The sequence below is a fragment of the Pseudophryne corroboree genome, chromosome 9, assembly GCF_028390025.1.
Source record: "Pseudophryne corroboree isolate aPseCor3 chromosome 9, aPseCor3.hap2, whole genome shotgun sequence".
Classification (NCBI taxonomy): Eukaryota; Metazoa; Chordata; class Amphibia; order Anura; family Myobatrachidae; genus Pseudophryne; species Pseudophryne corroboree.
In genome coordinates this window covers 348,571,328-348,588,921 of record NC_086452.1, presented here as the reverse complement: position 1 = coordinate 348,588,921, position 17,594 = coordinate 348,571,328, and the positions used below count along the sequence as shown (strand labels likewise).

General features: G+C 47.0%; 1 protein-coding gene across 1 annotated transcript in view; it reads right to left on the bottom strand.

Annotated features, from left to right (window-relative positions):
* Positions 1-17,173, bottom strand: part of RAC2 (Rac family small GTPase 2) — a 336,789-nt gene extending 319,616 nt beyond the window's left edge. Inside the window, exon 1 of the mRNA XM_063940653.1 lies at positions 17,064-17,173. Within this exon, the coding sequence (XP_063796723.1) occupies positions 17,064-17,098 (35 nt within the window). The 5' untranslated portion in view covers positions 17,099-17,173. The remainder of the gene's footprint in view (positions 1-17,063) is intronic.
* Between the last annotated feature and the right edge of the window lie 421 nt (positions 17,174-17,594).

Below are 17,594 nucleotides of genomic sequence, written 5' to 3'. Positions count from 1 at the left end.
ATGTACCCAGATTTGTTACCTTTCCTTAAATGGCTGTAAGCATGGCAGCCTCATCCATAGGGTATGGTGGACAATAGAAACCTCTGAAGTATTCCTTTTTATAGATATGGGGTGCCTCTCTTTAGTGCAACAACGGGCAACTCTCCAAAAACTTCAACAGGCAGCAAAGTGTGGTGTATACACTGAAGAAGCCGCTGAAACCGGAGGGTAGGCGGAGAAACGCATTTGGAGACTCATCTGCTGGCTAAACACCACACTTTGCTGCTTATTTGAAGTGTTGGAGAATCGGCTGTCAATTGCACTTTGGAGCTTTACTTGCTGGCTAAACACCACACTTTGCTGCCTGTTGAAGTTTTTGGAGAGTTGCCCGTTGTTGCACTAAAGAGAGGCACCCCATATCTATAAAAAGGAATACTTCAGAGGTTTCTATTGTCCACCATACCCTATGGATGAGGCTGCCATGCTTACAGCCATTTAAGGAAAGGTAACAAATCTGGGTACATAGTATACTGTACTCTAGGTGGACTATTGGACTGTGGTAACTGCTATTGCCTTTTACTAGTGATATTTGGAAAATCAGCTGAGTCCAGATAGCCAGCTGTATTGCTAATTATATACTAACTGCACTACAAATCAGCCTATTTAAAACTGTTGGACTGTTAACATCTATACCGGCTTCATTCTGCTTGATTAATATCTTGTGCTGTTCTGCATGCGGACATACTAAATACCTACCTGCTATTTGCTGGACTAACATCTAGAGTTGTCTGCTTGTGGATTTACTAACAACCTAATATTGCACTATGCTAAATATGAGATATTGAAAGTATAATTAATTATCTATAAGGTATTATGTGCTCCTTTTAGATTTCTTAATGTGGAATTGTTTTATTGTTGTATATTTTAGTTAATTGTTACTGGCCAGTATCCTATTGTGATATTTGTGTGTATATATTTTTATGTTATAAAGTGAAAATATTCTTATACAAAGTGAGAAGCGCCGTCTTATTCTTTGATTGATTTTTTTCTTTGTGGGAAATTGGGATCAGTTCCCCAAGATCAGCTGCTCTCACTCTGTAGGTGACAGCGCTAAGTGTATACATCTGTATTACTTGGACAAGTGCAGAGGGTGTTTCTTCCAGAGGAAAAAGCGTTGGTGATACAAACAATGGTCCGGGATGTCCTGAAGCCAGCCCGGGTGTCGGTTCATCAGTGCATTCGCCTTCTGGGGAAGATGATTGCCCCTTATGAGGCTCTGCAGTATGGGAGGTTTCATGCTCGGCCCTTCCAGCTGGATCGCCTGGACAAGTGGTTGGGATCTCCTCTACACATGCACCAGAGAATACATCTGTCGCCAAAGGCCAGGATTTCACTCCTCTGGTGGCTGCAATTACCTCACCTTCTGGAGGGCCGCAGGTTCAGGATTCAGGACTGGTTCCTTCTAACCATGGATGCAAGTCTCCGGGGCTGGGGCGCAGTCACTCAAGGGGAAACCTTTCAAGGAAGGTGGTCAAGTCTGGAAGTCGGACTGCTGATAAACATTCTGGAACTAAGAGCCATCTACAATGGTCTTCTTCAAGCGGCCCATCTTCTAAGAAATCGGGCCATTCAAGTGCACTCGGACAATGTAATGATGGTTGCTTACATAAACCGACTGTTACGCACACCAGTGCTAACAGGAGTATACCGGTGTATGAACAGAGAGGGAAGCGAAGCAAACGAACTCACAGAGAGTATAACATAACATACACAGGAGGTGATGGAATAACTAATAAACACAAAGTGAACGGAGAAGCCCAAAGGCTCAGGAATTGGGTGTCTCCCTAGTGTCAGGAATGCTCAGATGGAATAGAACGGACAATGAAGCGAGGTGTAGTGATTTAACATGTGGAGCACCTGAAATGATGTTGCTAAGAGCAACAGAAAAAACCCCAAAGGGTTACCAACGGGTGTGGGAATAAACTCCTTGGTCAGAGATAGAAATATAGACACAAGGAGAGTATCCACAATCCTAACCCCCACTTGCAGGGCACAGGTTCAGCTTACTGCCACTAAACTGACACCTGGACGCCCTGCACAGTGAGGGAGGATTAAGCAAGCAGGTCTGAGAGTACAGCCGCAAACCTGCTGGGTTCACAGAATAGCAAAAGAACCCCAGCAGGTCAAACAACTGACTCCAGTCTTACTGCGAGGTCCGGATTGGCAGAATGAAGTACCGAATCCCAAGGCCTATTCGCAGTAAGCAACAAGTAAATACAAAGTCACACAGTACTAGCTAACTCTCTGGAACTGACTAACAAACAAAGATTCAGCAGCATTTGCCTAGCCTGAGAGGATGGTTTATATAGCAGGTGCTGTCCACGCCCCACTCAGACCTCACAGACTGTGAGCACAAAACCAGCACCGGATTCCCTGCCGTGCACAGAGCCTGTAACCACTACACAGTAAAAACCCGGACCGGAGTATCAGCTGCGCTCAGGTTACTTCGTTAACACTTGCCTCCCGGTTGCCATGGCGACGTGGCAGCACAGAGCAGGAGATCCTAACAGTACCCCTCTCTGACGAGGGATCAAAGAACCCCTACCACCGGGTTTATTGGGGAACTGCGAGAAGAAAGAGCGTATCAGTCTGGGGGCATGAAGATCACAACTGCGCACCCACGACCGCTCCTCCGGGCCATACCCCTTCCAGTGCACCAAAAATGATAGCCGACCCTGAACCATCTTGGAGTCAAGAACCCTTTCAACCACAAACTCCCTCTGACCCCGTATCAGAAGAGGAGAAGGTCTTCCACTGGAAGAAGGATTACTAACCGCCAGTTTTAAAAGGTAACAATGAAATGTTTTATTGATACCCAATGAACGGGGCAGATCTAACTGAAATGCCACCGGATTGATAACCCCGGTGATCTTATAAGGGCCGATGAACCGGGGGCCTAACTTATGAGATGGCTGTCTCAACTTCAAATTCTTGGTGGACAACCAGATGAAGTCTCCTAATTTGAAGCTGCAGGGTCTTCTCCGCTTATCAAAAACCCTTTTGGTCACTAATGACACAGACACAAGGGCTTTCTTCACTTTCCTCCAAATACCCCTAAGGACCGAAACAACAGAGGAACCACCAGGCGTGGAATCCAGGGGGTCAAAAGAATTGGTCTTAGGATGATGCCCATACACACAAAGGAAGGGAGAGATCCCTGTAGCAGAGTGAGCCGCGTTGTTGTAGGCAAACTCCGCCATGGACAGATGAGCAACCCAGTCAGTATGACACTTGGAGACATAACACCTGAGGAACTGCTCCAAGGACTGGTTCACCCTCTCAGTCTACCCATTAGACTGTGGATGGTAGCCTGACGACAAGCTCACAGAAATCTGGAGATCAGAACAAAATGCCCTCCAGAATTTGGCCACAAACTGGGATCCACGGTCAGAGACCACATCAAGTGGCAACCCGTGGAGGCGCACAACATGCTGCATAAATAACTCAGACAGGCATCTGGCCGATAGCAACCCAACCAGTGGAACGAAATGCCCCATCTTCGAAAACCTGTCAACGACAACCCAAATGGCTGTCATCCCCGAGGATTTGGGCAAGTCCACCACAAAATCCATGGAAATGTGGGTCCATGGCTTAGACGGAATAGAGAGTGGATGTAATGGGCCGACAGGAACCCCTCTAGGAGTTTTATTTCGGGCACAAACATCACATGCCCGAACCCACTGATCCACATCCCTAGCCACCGAGGGCCACCACACCGCCCTAGACAGCAACTCCCGAGTTCTGGCAATACCCGGATGCCCTGCCGACCTCTTGGCATGGAATTCCAGGAACACTCGCTGTCTTAACCTAGGAGGCACAAACAAGAGACCTACCGGAAGGTCTGGAGGATCCTGCTCCTGTGCTCTAAGGACTAATGATAAGAGGTCCTGGGTAATGCCCACTTTAATACATGATGGGGACACAATGGGCAATGGCTCCTCGGTGGTCTCTTGAACTGGAGCAAAACTCCGCGAGAGCGCATCAGCCTTGATGTTTTTTGACCCAGGGCGATATGTTATCAGAAAATTAAAGCGAGCAAAAAACAAAGCCCATCGTGCCTGCCTGGCATTGAGCCGCTTCGCTGACTCTAAATATGCCAGATTCTTATGGTCGGTGAGAATTGAGACCACAAACTTAGCCCCCTCAAGCCAGTGTCTCCACTCCCCGAGTGCATCCTTTATAGCCAACAATTCCCGGTTACCCACATCATAATTCATCTCTGCAGACGAAAATTTACGGGAAAAGTAAGCACAGGGATGAAGGCGATTATCAGACACCCCCATCTGAGAGAGCACTGCCCCAATACCTATCTCAGAGGCATCCACTTCTACCACAAAAGGACGCTCTGGATCTGGGTGTCGCAGCACCTTTGCCGAGACAAATGCCCTTTTGAGACGGGCAAAGGCCGCTTTGGCCTCACAAGACCAGTGAGCAACATCCGCCCCTTTCTTAGTGAGTGCCACCAAGGGGGCCACTATAGACGAAAACCCAGCGATAAACCGTCTATAAAAATTTGCAAAGCCCAGAAAACGCTGAAGCGCCTTCAAACTAGTGGGCTGCACCCAATCCAGGACTGCCTGTACCTTAGAACCCTCCATTTGGAAACCTTCTGAGGAGATAATATACCCTAGAAATGCGATTTGCTGGACTTCAAACTCACACTTCTCCAGCTTCGCCCCAAGCTGGTGGTCTCTGAGTTTCTGGAGGACTAAGCGTACATGCTTCCGATGTTCCTCCAGGGAATGAGAGAAGATTAGGATGTCATCTAGATAAACAACTAAGAATCTATCCAAATATTCCCTGAGCACATCGTTCATGAATTCCTGGAAGACTGCCGGGGCATTAGAGAGCCCAAAAGGCATTACCAAATATTCATAATGCCCTGAGTGGGTATTAAAGGCAGTCTTCCATTCATCCCCCTCTCTTATTCGGATTAGATTGTAAGCACCGCGTAGGTCAATCTTAGAAAAAATGGTGGCAGTACGAAGCTGGTCAAACAAAACCGAAATGAGAGGCAGTGGGTACGAGTTTTTAATCGTGATACGGTTCAATTCCCTGAAGTCGATGCAGGGTCGCAACAAACCGTCCTTTTTACCCACGAAGAAGAACCCCGACCCAACTGGGGACTGTGAGGGTCTGATAAATCCCTTAGCCAAGTTCTCCTGAATGTACTCTGCCATAGCCTGAGTCTCAGGACGTGACAGGGAGTACAACCTGCTCTTGGGAAGCTTAGCATCCGGCAACAAATCAATGGCACAGTCATAGGGGCGATGGGGAGGTAGTACCTCCGCAACTTTTTTGGAGAACACATCCGCAAAATCTGCATAACATCCTGGCAATCCTGGCAAACTTAGCTGCGAGAGCCTGACTGGAAGGCTCAAGCAACTCCTGAAATAATCACTACCCCAACTAAGAATCTCCCCAGAGACCCAGTCAAATTGAGGGTTATGGGCCCTTAACCAGGGTAACCCCAAAACCAATGGGGCAAAAGAACAGACAGTCACATAAAAAGACAATTTTTCAGAGTGTGTGGCTCCAATAAACAAAGGAATTTGGCTGGTGCAGGAGGTAATTTTACCCTGGGACAATGGTTCCCCGTTTAACCCACAGATCTCAATCTCTGATGCCAAAGGTACTGAGGGAACAGAGTGTTCCAGGGCGAATTGACGGTCCATGAAAACCCCATCGGCCCCACTGTCAACAAAGGCCTCAGTCTTGACAGTTTGACCGAGGATCTCCAAAGTCACCGGAATGAGAAAAGTCTTTTTGGGAAATTCTGACTTCTGGCCTCACAGTATATTTCCCATCACCCTCAGGCCCTGAAGTTTTCCGGTTTTTCTGGGCATGATACTGCAACATGACCTTTATTCCCACAGTACAAACACAAACCCTGCTGTCTCCTCTGCGTCTTCTCACGCGAGGAGAGGCGGGTAGCCCCAATCTGCATAGGCTCCTCGGAATATTCCTCAGAGTCTGAGGTTCCCTTGGGAAAAAAGGAAACTGCGGTCTCCCTTTCAAGCCTACGCTCTCTCAGCCGTCTATCCACCCGGATGGATAACTGCATGAGCTGATCTAAGCTATCAGGCGAGGGATATTGTACCAGTTGGTCCTTTATCTGGTCAGAAAGGCCCCTTCGGTACTGGTTTCTCAGGGCTGGGTCATTCCACTGGGTATCATGAGCCAACCTCCGAAACTCCGTACTATAAACCTCAGCTGGCCGTCGCCCTTGCTTAAGGACCGTAATCTGAGCCTCGGCTGAAGCCATCTTGTCAGGGTCGTCATACAAAATGCCCAGTGCCGTAAAAAAAGCATCAACACTTTTGGCTGTAACCCATATGCCCAGACCTGTGGGTCTCCTTGTAGCAAGGAAATCACCATGCCCACCCGCTGAATCTCCGACCCAGAAGACTGGGGCCTAAGCCTGAAATATAGCTTACAGCTCTCCTTGAAACAAAAGAACTGCGAGCGATCTCCAGAAAAACGATCCGGGAGATTTACTTTCGGCTCCTTAACCCATGAACTTGCCGCTGCTGCTGCGGGAGCTCCGCTAGCGGCCTGCGGGGTGTTCATCTTAATGGATATCTCATTAAATTGTCGAGTCAGGACCTGCACCTGATCGACCACCTGTTGCAAAGTATTTTGAGGGGTATGCTCCATATTCCCACAAAATTTCAACAGGAGTAGGGCTGCTGAATATGTTACGCACACCAGTGCTAACAGGAGTATACCGGTGTATGAACAGAGAGGGAAGCGAAGCAAACGAACTCACAGACAGTATAACATAACATACACAGGAGGTGATGGAATAACTAATAAACACAAAGTGAACGGAGAAGCCCAAAGGCTCAGGAATTGGGTGTCTCCCTAGTGTCAGGAATGCTCAGATGGAATAGAACGGACAATGAAGCGAGGTGTAGTGATTTAACATGTGGAGCACCTGAAATGATGTTGCTAAGAGCAACAGAAAAAACCCCAAAGGGTTACCAACGGGTGTGGGAATAAACTCCTTGGTCAGAGATAGAAATATAGACACAAGGAGAGTATCCACAATCCTAACCCCCACTTGCAGGGCACAGGTTCAGCTTACTGCCACTAAACTGACACCTGGACGCCCTGCACGGTGAGGGAGGATTAAGCAAGCAGGTCTGAGAGTACCTGCTGGGTTCACAGAATAGCAAAAGAACCCCAGCAGGTCAAACAACTGACTCCAGTCTTACTGCTAGGTCCGGATTGGCAGAATGAAGTACCGAATCCCAAGGCCTATTCGCAGTAAGCAACAAGTAAATACAAAGTCACACAGTACTAGCTAACTCTCTGGAACTGACTAACAAACAAAGATTCAGCAGCATTTGCCTAGCCTGAGAGGATGGTTTATATAGCAGGTGCTGTCCACGCCCCACTCAGACCTCACAGACTGTGAGCACAAAACCAGCGCCGGATTCCCTGCCGTGCACAGAGCCTGTAACCACTACACAGTAAAAACCCGGACTGGAGTATCAGCTGCGCTCAGGTTACTTCGCTAACACTTGCCTCCCGGTTGCCATGGCGACGTGGCAGCACAGAGCAGGAGATCCTAACACCGACAGGGCGGAACGAAGAGCAGAGCTGCAATGTCAGAGGTAACAAGAATCATCCTCTGGGCAGAAAAGCACGTGTTGGCACTGTCAGCGATCTTCATTCCGGGACTAGAAAATTGGGAAGTGGACTTCCTCAGCAGACACGATCTCCATCAAGGGGAGTGGGGTCTCCATCCGGAGGTGTTCAAGAAGGTAACAGATCTTTGTGTGTGTACCCCAGATCGACATGATGGCCTCTCATCTCAACAAGAAGCTTTGGCGGTATTGTTCCAGGTCGAGGGACCCGCAAGCAGTGGCGCCCTAGTGACTCCGTGGGTGTTCCAGTCGGTGTACGTGTTTCCTCCTCTCCCACTCATTACAAGAGTTCTCAAACTCATAAGCAGAACAAGAGTTCAGGCAATCCTCATTGCTCTGGACTGGCCGAGAAGGGCTTGGTACGCGGATCTTCTGGATCTACTGCTAGAAGAGCCGGGGCCTCTGCCTCTTCGGGAGGACCTGCTGCAGCAGGGGCCATTCGCCTATCAAGACTTACCGCGGCTACTTTTGACGGCATGGAGGTTGAACACCAGATACTAGCTCGGAAGGGCATTCCAATCAAGGTTATTCCTACCCTGATACGTTCTAGGAAAGGAGTAACGTCCAAACATTATCATCGTATTTGGAATAAATATGTCTCTTGGTGTGAGTCCAAGAAGGTTCCTGCAGTGGAGTTTCAACTGGGACGTTTTCTCCTCTTCCTGCAAGCAGATGTGGATATGGGCCTGAGGTTAGGATCCATAAAGGTCCAAATTTCGTCCCTATCCATTTTCTTCCAGAAACAGTTGGCTGCCCTCCCTGAAGTTCAGACTTTTTTGAAGGGAGATCTGCACATCCAACCTCCCTTCGTGCCGCCTACAGTGCCCTGGGGTCTCAACGTGGTGTTGCAGTTCCTCCAGTCGGACTGGTTTGAACCTCTACAGGAGGTTGAGGTCAAGTTTCTCATGTGGAAGGCTGTCACTTTGTTGGCCTTAGCTTCTGGTAGACGTGTGTCGGAGTTGGGGGCTTTGTCATGTAAAAGCCCATACTTGATCTTCCATGAAGATAGAGCTGAGCTTCGGACACGTCAGCAGATTCTTCCGAAGATTGTGTCGGCATTTCATATCAACCAACCTATTGTGGTGCCAGTTGCGACTGACTCCTCAATTTCATCAAAGTCCTTAGATGTTGTAAGGGCTCTAAAGATCTATGTGAGGAGGACTGCTCGTCACAGAAAGTCGGACTCTCTGTTTGTCCTGTATGATCCCAAGAAAATTGGGTGTCCTGCTTCTAAGCAGATGATCTCTCGCTGGATCAGGTTCACTATCCAGCATGCGTATTCTACAGCAGGCTTGACATGTCCTACGTCTGTTAATGCCCACTCTACTTGTACGATGGGTTCTTCCTGGGTGGCTGCCCGGGGTGTCTCGGCATTATATCTCTGCCGAGCAGCTACTTGGTCGGCTCGAACACGTTCGCAAGGTTCTACAAGTTCAATACTTTGGCCTCTGAGGACCTAAAGTTTGGTTAATTGGTTCTGCAGGAGCCTCCGTGCTCTCCCTCCCATTCTGGGAGCTTTGTTACATCCCCATGGTACTAATGTGGACCCCAGCATCCTCTAGGACGTAAGAGAAAATAGGATTTTAATTACCTACCAGTAAATCCTTTTCTCGTAGTCCGAAAGGATGCTGGGCGCCCGCCCATCGCTTTGTGATCCTGCAGTGGTTATTTAGTTCAGCACTGCTTAGTTCTTGGTAAGTACTGTTTTGTTACTTGGTAAGTAATCCTGTTCAGCTGTTGCTGATGTTTCAAGCTAGTTAGCTTGGTTTGCCTTGTGTGTGAGCTGGTGTGAATCTCGCCACTATCTGTGTAAAATCCTTCTCTCGAAGATGTCCGTCTCCTCAGGCACAGTTTCTAGACTGAGTCTGTTAGGAGGGGCATAGAGGGAGAAGCCAGCCCACACTCTCAAACTCTAAAAATGGCAATGGCTCCTAGTGGATCCGTCTATATCCCATGGTACTAATGTGGACCTCAGCATCCTCTACGGACTACGAGAAAAGGATTTACCGGTAGGTAATTAAAATCCTATATTTTGGCTCTTTGGATTTGACATGCCCTCTACTATGACATTGGGTATCGGCCTTGGCAGACGACGTTGATGGCATTTCATTGTCTGTCATGACTAGTGGCAGCAGCTCCAGCACTAGGAGGAAGTGGTTCTTGATCTTTCCCTATTTTATCCTCCAAATTTTTGTTCTCCATTACTTTTCTAGAGTTATATAACAATGGGGGTCATTCCGAGTTGACCACTAGCTGGAAATGTTCGCTGCACAGCGATTATGCAAAAAAAGGCACTTCTGCGCATGCGTATGCGGTGCAATGCGCACGCGTGACGTACTTTCACAATGGCCAATGTAGTTTCACTCAAGGTCTAGCAAAGCTTTTCAGTCGCACTGCTGGCGTCGCCGCAGGGCGTGTTTGTGACGTCAAATTCGGAATTGAATGGTCTGAAGTGATCGCAAGCGCTGAGTAGGTCTGAAGCTACTCAGAAACTGCACAATATTTCTTGTAGCCGCTCTGCGATCCTTTCGTTCGCACTTCTGCTAAGCTAAGATGCACTCCCAGAGGGCGTCGGCTTAGCGTTTGCACGGCTGCTAAAAACAGCTAGTGAGCGGTCAACTCGGAATGACCCCCTATATACGGTACAGGAGAGCGTACCTCTACACCACACGGGGCAAACCCTGTGAAAATTATATGAATTAAATATTAATAACCCCTTTATTTGGAGTAAATAATATACAGCACAGGTCAGTACCACTGGAATTATATGGCAGTATCACTGGATTTATATGCCAGTACCACTGGAATTATACGGTAGTACCACTGGACATATACGGCAGTTTCACTGGACTGGATTTATACGCCAGTATCAGTGGAATTATATGCCAGTACCACTGGAATTATTTGGCAGTATCACTGGAATTATATGGCAGTATCACTGGATTTATACGCCAGTACCACTGGAATTATACGGCAGGATCACTGGATTTATACGGCAGTACCACTGGACATATATGGCAATATCACTGGATTGGATTTATACACCAGTACCACTGGAATTATATGCCAGTACCACTTAAATTATACGGCAGTACCACTGGAATTATACGGCAGTACCACTGGAATTATATGGCAGTACCACTGGAAATATACGGCAATATCACTGGAATTATACGGTAGTACCACTGGATTTTTATGGCAGTACCACTGGACTTATACGGCAGTATCAGTGGACTGGATTTATACGCCAGTACCAGTGGAATTATATGCCAATACCACTGGAATTATTTGGCAGTATCACTGGAATTATATGGCAGTATCACTGGATTTATACGTCAGTAGCACTGGAATTATACGGCAGGATCACTGGATTTATACGGCAGTACCACTGGACATATATGACAATATCACTGGATTGGATTTATACACCAGTACCACTGGAATTATATGCCAGTACCACTTAAATTATACGGCAGTACCACTGGAATTATACGGCAGTACCACTGGAAATATACGGCAATATCACTGGAATTATACGGTAGTACCACTGGATTTTTACGGCAGTACCACTGGATTTATACGGCAGTATCAGTGGACTGGATTTATACGCCAGTACCGCTGGAATTATACGGCAGTATCACTGGAATTGTACGGCAGTACCACTGGAATACGGCAGTACCAGTGGACTGGATTTATACGCCAGTACCACTGGAATTATACGGCAGTATCACTGGAATTATACGTTAGTACCACCAGTTTTATACAGCAGTATCAGTGGACTTGATTTATACGCCAGTACCGCTGGAATTATATGGCAGTACCACTGAAATTATACGGCAGTACCACTGGAATTATACGGCTATACCACTAATTATACGGCAGTACCACTGGACATATACGGCAATATCACTGGACTGGAATTATACGCCAGTACCGCTGGAATTATACGCCTGTACCACTGGAATTATACGGCAGTATCACTGGATTTATACGGCAGTACCGCTGGACATATACAGCAGTATCACCGGACATATACGGCAGTATCACTGGACATATACGGCAGTACCACTGGACATATACGGCAGTACCACTGTACATATACAACAGCACAGGGACACCACCCTGACTTGACTGATGCAGGATAACACATCACTACTGCAATGGACTATTATACAGCAGCACTGGACATATGGCAGCAGAGGACACCACCACTGTGACTGGACTGATGCAGCACAAGACACCACCACTGGACTGTTGCAGCACAAGACAGCACCACTGGACTGTACTTCAGAGGCGTCACTCACCTCTGTGACACCCGGTGCGGCAGCGATGATAAAAGGGACGGGGCTTCGCAGGAATGGGCGGGGCTTAAACAGAGGGGCGGGGCTTCGCAGGCGGAACCCGTTTTTAAACCATTGCAGGCACGCAAAGGGGGCGGGGCTTTGCGGATGGGCGGGTCTTCGCGTCCCGACACCCGTTTTTTTTTTCACTGGGGGGTGTGGGAGGTGAGGGCTGACTCTCGGGAGGTGCTGTCCCTGCAGTGCTGGCTCCTACAAAGTGACAGGAGCCGAGTGCTGCACATAATATAACAGTGCAGCACTCGGCTTCTGTCACTCTGCAGGAGCCGGCATTTTGGTGTCACCCCTCGGCGGGTGACACCCGGGAGCGGGCCGCACCCCCCTTGTGACGCCACTGCTGTACTTATACAGCAGCACTGGACATATAGCAGCAAAAGACACAACCACTGTGACTGGACTGATGCAGCAAAAGACACTACCACTGAACTGATGCAGGACACTGGGATAGTGTGTTGCTAGAGCAGCGAGGGTAGGATGTACAAAGGTGTGGCGGAGTATTCTGCCACACTTCGCCTACATACTAATCGCATATGTACTAACATACAGTATGCGATTAGTATAGCAAAGGACAGCTCTCACCGATATGAGCTGTTCTTTGCGATGCCGGCTGCTGCTGCTGCTGGAGGAAATGAGACGGGTGCTTACTTACGGGTGTCTCCGGGGGAAGGAGGGACAGAGACACCAGCTCCTCCCCCACTGCTGTCACCACAGGCTCCACCTGGGGCTAGGAAAGGAGGTGCCTGTACGTCCAGGCGGGGCAGGAGGAGGAGGGCGGCTGGAGCAGGACATCCCACCGTCGGTGCCCGGAGCTGGGTGCTGGATGGAGGCTTCGGGGGGGAGCAGGTGGGATCCGAATGGATCCCTCAGGATGGCTGCGGAAAGAAGCCCATAGGCTTCAACAGGGTAACGCCAGCAAAAGATGGCATTACCATCCGCACCAAAATCCCGGTGGCCAGGCAGTAGTACATATGAAAATGCTGTAAACCCCCCGAAAACGGGTGGTTTTGCCGCATTTTCACTTTAGTACATCCCGCCTTCTAAGAGGGTAAACACCTTACTACATCAGTTAAAGCAGGCCAATGTGTTACTAAAGCAGTGAGAGTGGGCTAGTGTGTTACTACTATAGCAGTGAAAGTGGCTAGTGTGTTACTACAGCAGTGAGAGTGGACTAGTGTGTTACTGCAGCAGTGAGGGTATACTAGTGTGTTACTACAGCAGTGAGAGTGGGGCAAATGTGTTTCTATGACACTCAAAGAAAGGGAAATATGGTGCTACAGCAGTGAGAGAAGAAGTGTTTTTCTAAAGTAGCGAGAGGGGCAATTGTGATACTACAGCTGCGACAGTGGACCAGTGTGTTACTTACTACAGCGGTTAGAACAAGCCAATGCGCTAATACAGCAGTGAGTGGAGCTAATGCATTACTACATCAATTAGGGGGGCTACAGCAGTGACAGTTTGCTAATGTGTTACTAAAGCAGTGCGTGCGGGCCTGTGTGTTACTACAGCCACGAAAGGGGGGCCAATACATTATCACAGCCTGTGAGAGGGGGCTAATGTGTTACTACAGCAGCGAGGGGGGATAATGTGTTACAACAGTAGTGAGACTGGGCCAATGTGTTACTACAGTAGCGAGAGGGGAATAATGTGTTACTACAGCAGTGAGAGGGAGCTAAAGTGTTACTACAACAGTGAGAGGAGGGCAATGCGCTACTATAGCAGTGAGAGCGGGCCAGTGTGTTACTACAGCAGAGAGAGCAGGCCAATGTGTTACTTACTACAGCAGTGAGAAGGGTAGAGTGACCATATTATCCCTTTTACCTGGGACGCTCTTGGATTACTCAGGTTCTGTGGCTGGCTGACTTCAAGCCTACATTTCAGCTGGTTTTAATCAGCCACAGAACCTGTGTAATCCATGAGCGTGCCAGGTAAAAGGAATAATATGGTCACTCTAGAGAAGGGGCTAATGTGTTACTACAACACTGAGAGAGGGGCAATGCGCTACTATAGCAGTGAGAGCGGGCTAGTGTGTTACTACAGCAGTGAGAGGAGGCTAATGTGTTACTACAGCAGCGAAAGTGGGCGAGTGTGTTACTACAGCAGTGAGAGGGGGCTAATGTGTTACTGCAACAGTGAGAGGGGGGAATGCGCTACAATAGCAGTGAGAGCAGGCCAGTGTGTTACTACAGCAGTGAGAGTGGGCCAGTGTGTTACTACAGAAGTGAGAGGGGGCTAATGTGTTACTACAGCAGTGACAGTGGGCCAAATGTGTTACTACAGCAGTAAGAAGGGGCTAATGTGTTACTACAACAGTGAGAGGGGGGAATGCGCTACAATAGCAGTGAGAGCAGGCCAGTGTGTTACTACAGCAGCGAGTGGGGGCTAATGTGTTACTACAACAGTGAGAACGGGCCAGTGTGTTACTAAAGCAGTGAGAGGGGGCTAATGTATTATACAGCAGTGAGAGCAGGGCAATGTGTTACTACAGCAGTGAGAGAAGGGGCTAATGTGTTACTACAGCAGTGAGAGCACTCCAATGTGTTACTACAACAGTAAGACATGACACACCTGTTGTATGGAATTTCAGTAATATTGTGTCCTTGATTTTATTGTAGCTTAATAAATAGTTGTTGTTGTTTTTTAAATAAAAAACTTTCCAAGTTTTTACATATTTCTATAAAGTGCTGCTTATTTTTCCCCTGCTTTAAAAAATGGCCACACTTCCTCTGTTCACATAGAGCTTTGCAGACATACCATGCCACTGAACTGTATTACAAAGTGTTCCTCTTTTCCTTTTGTAAATTATATGTATTGTATGTTTAAGCAAGTGACTTTTATTGCAGACCCTTCAAATATGTTGTATTTTTCAATGCAGCCCAGTGGCATGTCTATCATAGAATCAGAGTGCTGGTGGGCAGCTGGGCTTACGGGTCATGTGGTGCTTGATCTATACATCCTGCTCCCAGGACTGACCTCTTTGGCTGCCCATGAGGCGCCTCCCATCCCTATACTCATCCAGAGGCTGCGGCGCCATCTTTCCTGTGATATATTCATTAAGATGGCTCCACACAAGAGCTAGCAAATACTGATGTACTGTGTCAGAGTATTGCTCTTTTTTGCTCTCATTTGTGCCATGTGCCATCTTTCAGAAGATCTTTTCGAAGAAATGTGACTGCCTGGCTAGATATGTGTAGGTTTACCATACTATCCCTTTAAACCAGGACTCTCATGAATTACACAAGTTCTGTGGCTGGTTGACTTCAAGTCTACATTTTACCTGGTTTTAAGCAACTAGAGATCCTGTGTAATTCATGAGTGTTCCGGTTTAAAGGGATAGTATAGTAAGCCTAGATATGTGGGGTCTTTGCATTGTGATGGTGGAAGTGGGGGGCGGTGGTGGAGGGGCAATGCACATGCTCTGGTACAGGGCGGATTGGCCATAGTACTCACCAGGAAGATTCCTGGTACAGTAGGTCGATATGTCTGTGGGGCCTGTTTTGCATATTGTCATGTGGCTCCACCCTCCACATGACAGACAGCCCATCACACTCAGTACACTGTTTTGTCCCCATTCATTCTGTAATTGCATCTTTGCAGTACAGCAACTCTGCCATCCAGTGATACTGCCATTGCTACACAGTATGTTATACCTCTTGTGCTGCCCATGTCGGGCCACTTCTACAACATTTTACAGGGACACTATTAGTTCCCAATCCGGCCCTGGTCTCAGACACAACTGCAGCAAATGACGCAAGGAAGACCGCAATTGAGTACAATCAGGCCCTATGAGGAGGGATCCTGCCCCCCGGAACAGACCCAACCCTCTTATCAGATCGCACCACTATTAGGGTTGCTTCCATAAATTTCCCAGGTTGGTTTTCTATCCCAATCCGCCCTTGCTCTGGTAAGAGAAAAGGTTACACAGCCCTGAAGATTTCTAAAAATATATATTTTAACATTAGTAAAGGAACCTGCACCTAGCTACTGAAGAGCAAAAATGGGTTTGATTCTTCTCTCTGACAGGGTGTGCTGGTTCTTTGTCACTCAGTCATTTTACCAATCTGACCTGATCTGCTGTTGGGATGTGGTCATGACTCACACCCCAATCAGAGGGCGCTTCCCATGCTCTCAGCCAATGCCCCTGACACTCTTAGAACACTGCAGAGGATGATGATTGACTGTCACTACATGCACCCCCTCCCCCCGAGCCAAAAAAAAAAGTAAGATGTAAAAATAGTTTTTACTGGGGATTTCAAAATGGAAATATTATTCTATTTATAATTAATATATTACTTTTCTATGGTATAACAGCATGTTTTAATTTTGTTACATCCTCCGTATTGCAAACTGATAACTTAGATCATGCATACATGTTTCCAATACAGAACAGCTAATTGTCAACTCAAAATAATTGCTTATATCAACTCAACCACGCCCATTATTGCCCAGAAATGTTTTATATTCTGTAAATAGGTATCTATACTATAATATTATAACCGAGACAAACAGGTGAGTTTCACAAATTTATATCTGCACTCCTAACAGCGTTCAGGATGTCTAGTCAATTTGGCAGCCGTGAAAGCAATGGCTTAGAGCCCAGAATTCAATCATCAGGTGGCAAATTTGTTTCTAACATTTCACAACCGTTCCGCACCTTTCTTATCTCACATACTAAGGCACATAAAGAGCAGCAGAGTGGCTAGATAAATAAATAGATACAAAAATATATATATCTAAACAAACCGTGCAATTTGAACAACATATGAATAATTTGATTCCAAAAACAGGGAAATATTATTAAATAAGAGCCAATTGTCACAGTACTTACTTTTCAAAAATTGCATATACTGTATACATTAACTGTACAACACATAGCACATATACAGGAAGTATAGTTACATAGTATAAAAAGCAGATTCTACTTTCTGGTTTTACACAAAATTATTAGCCTTGTCTCCTAATTCCACAGCCTGTACATCTACACCCTATAATTGCCCTATTACTCCCTGTTACTTACCCGTCACCGACCACAACACACTTTATGGCCTGCATAGCTGCTCTGATAAGTTATCCTCTGAACAAAATTCTTGTGACTGAAAAAAGGAACAAGTGAGAGAGAGATAGAAGGATGGCTACACACAGAAAACAGACCGCAACTGTACGATGATATCAAACCGGAAAAGATATTTGCTCAACCATAGAGGAACTAAACCTGTAACCCTTTAACTGTCAAGGATGTCTTACAGTGGGTATAAAGTGTATTTGGCTTTTACTCACATTCTTACATAATCGGATCAAAATGAAACAATTTTTTTACTGATAAAAAAAAAATTGCACAATTGATTTGTTAATTGCAAGTAAAAACAGGTAATCTACGAGCAGATACTGTAGATATGCCAGTCAGAGCCGTAACTACACTTCTTGGGGCCCTGTGCCAGAAAGAGAATCGGCACTCCCTCCCCCTATTTTTCCAATAGGGACAGAAAGCACATGACTCGTGAGGAAGAGCATGACAAACTGTATCCCAGAGAAAGCCCATGCTATGATG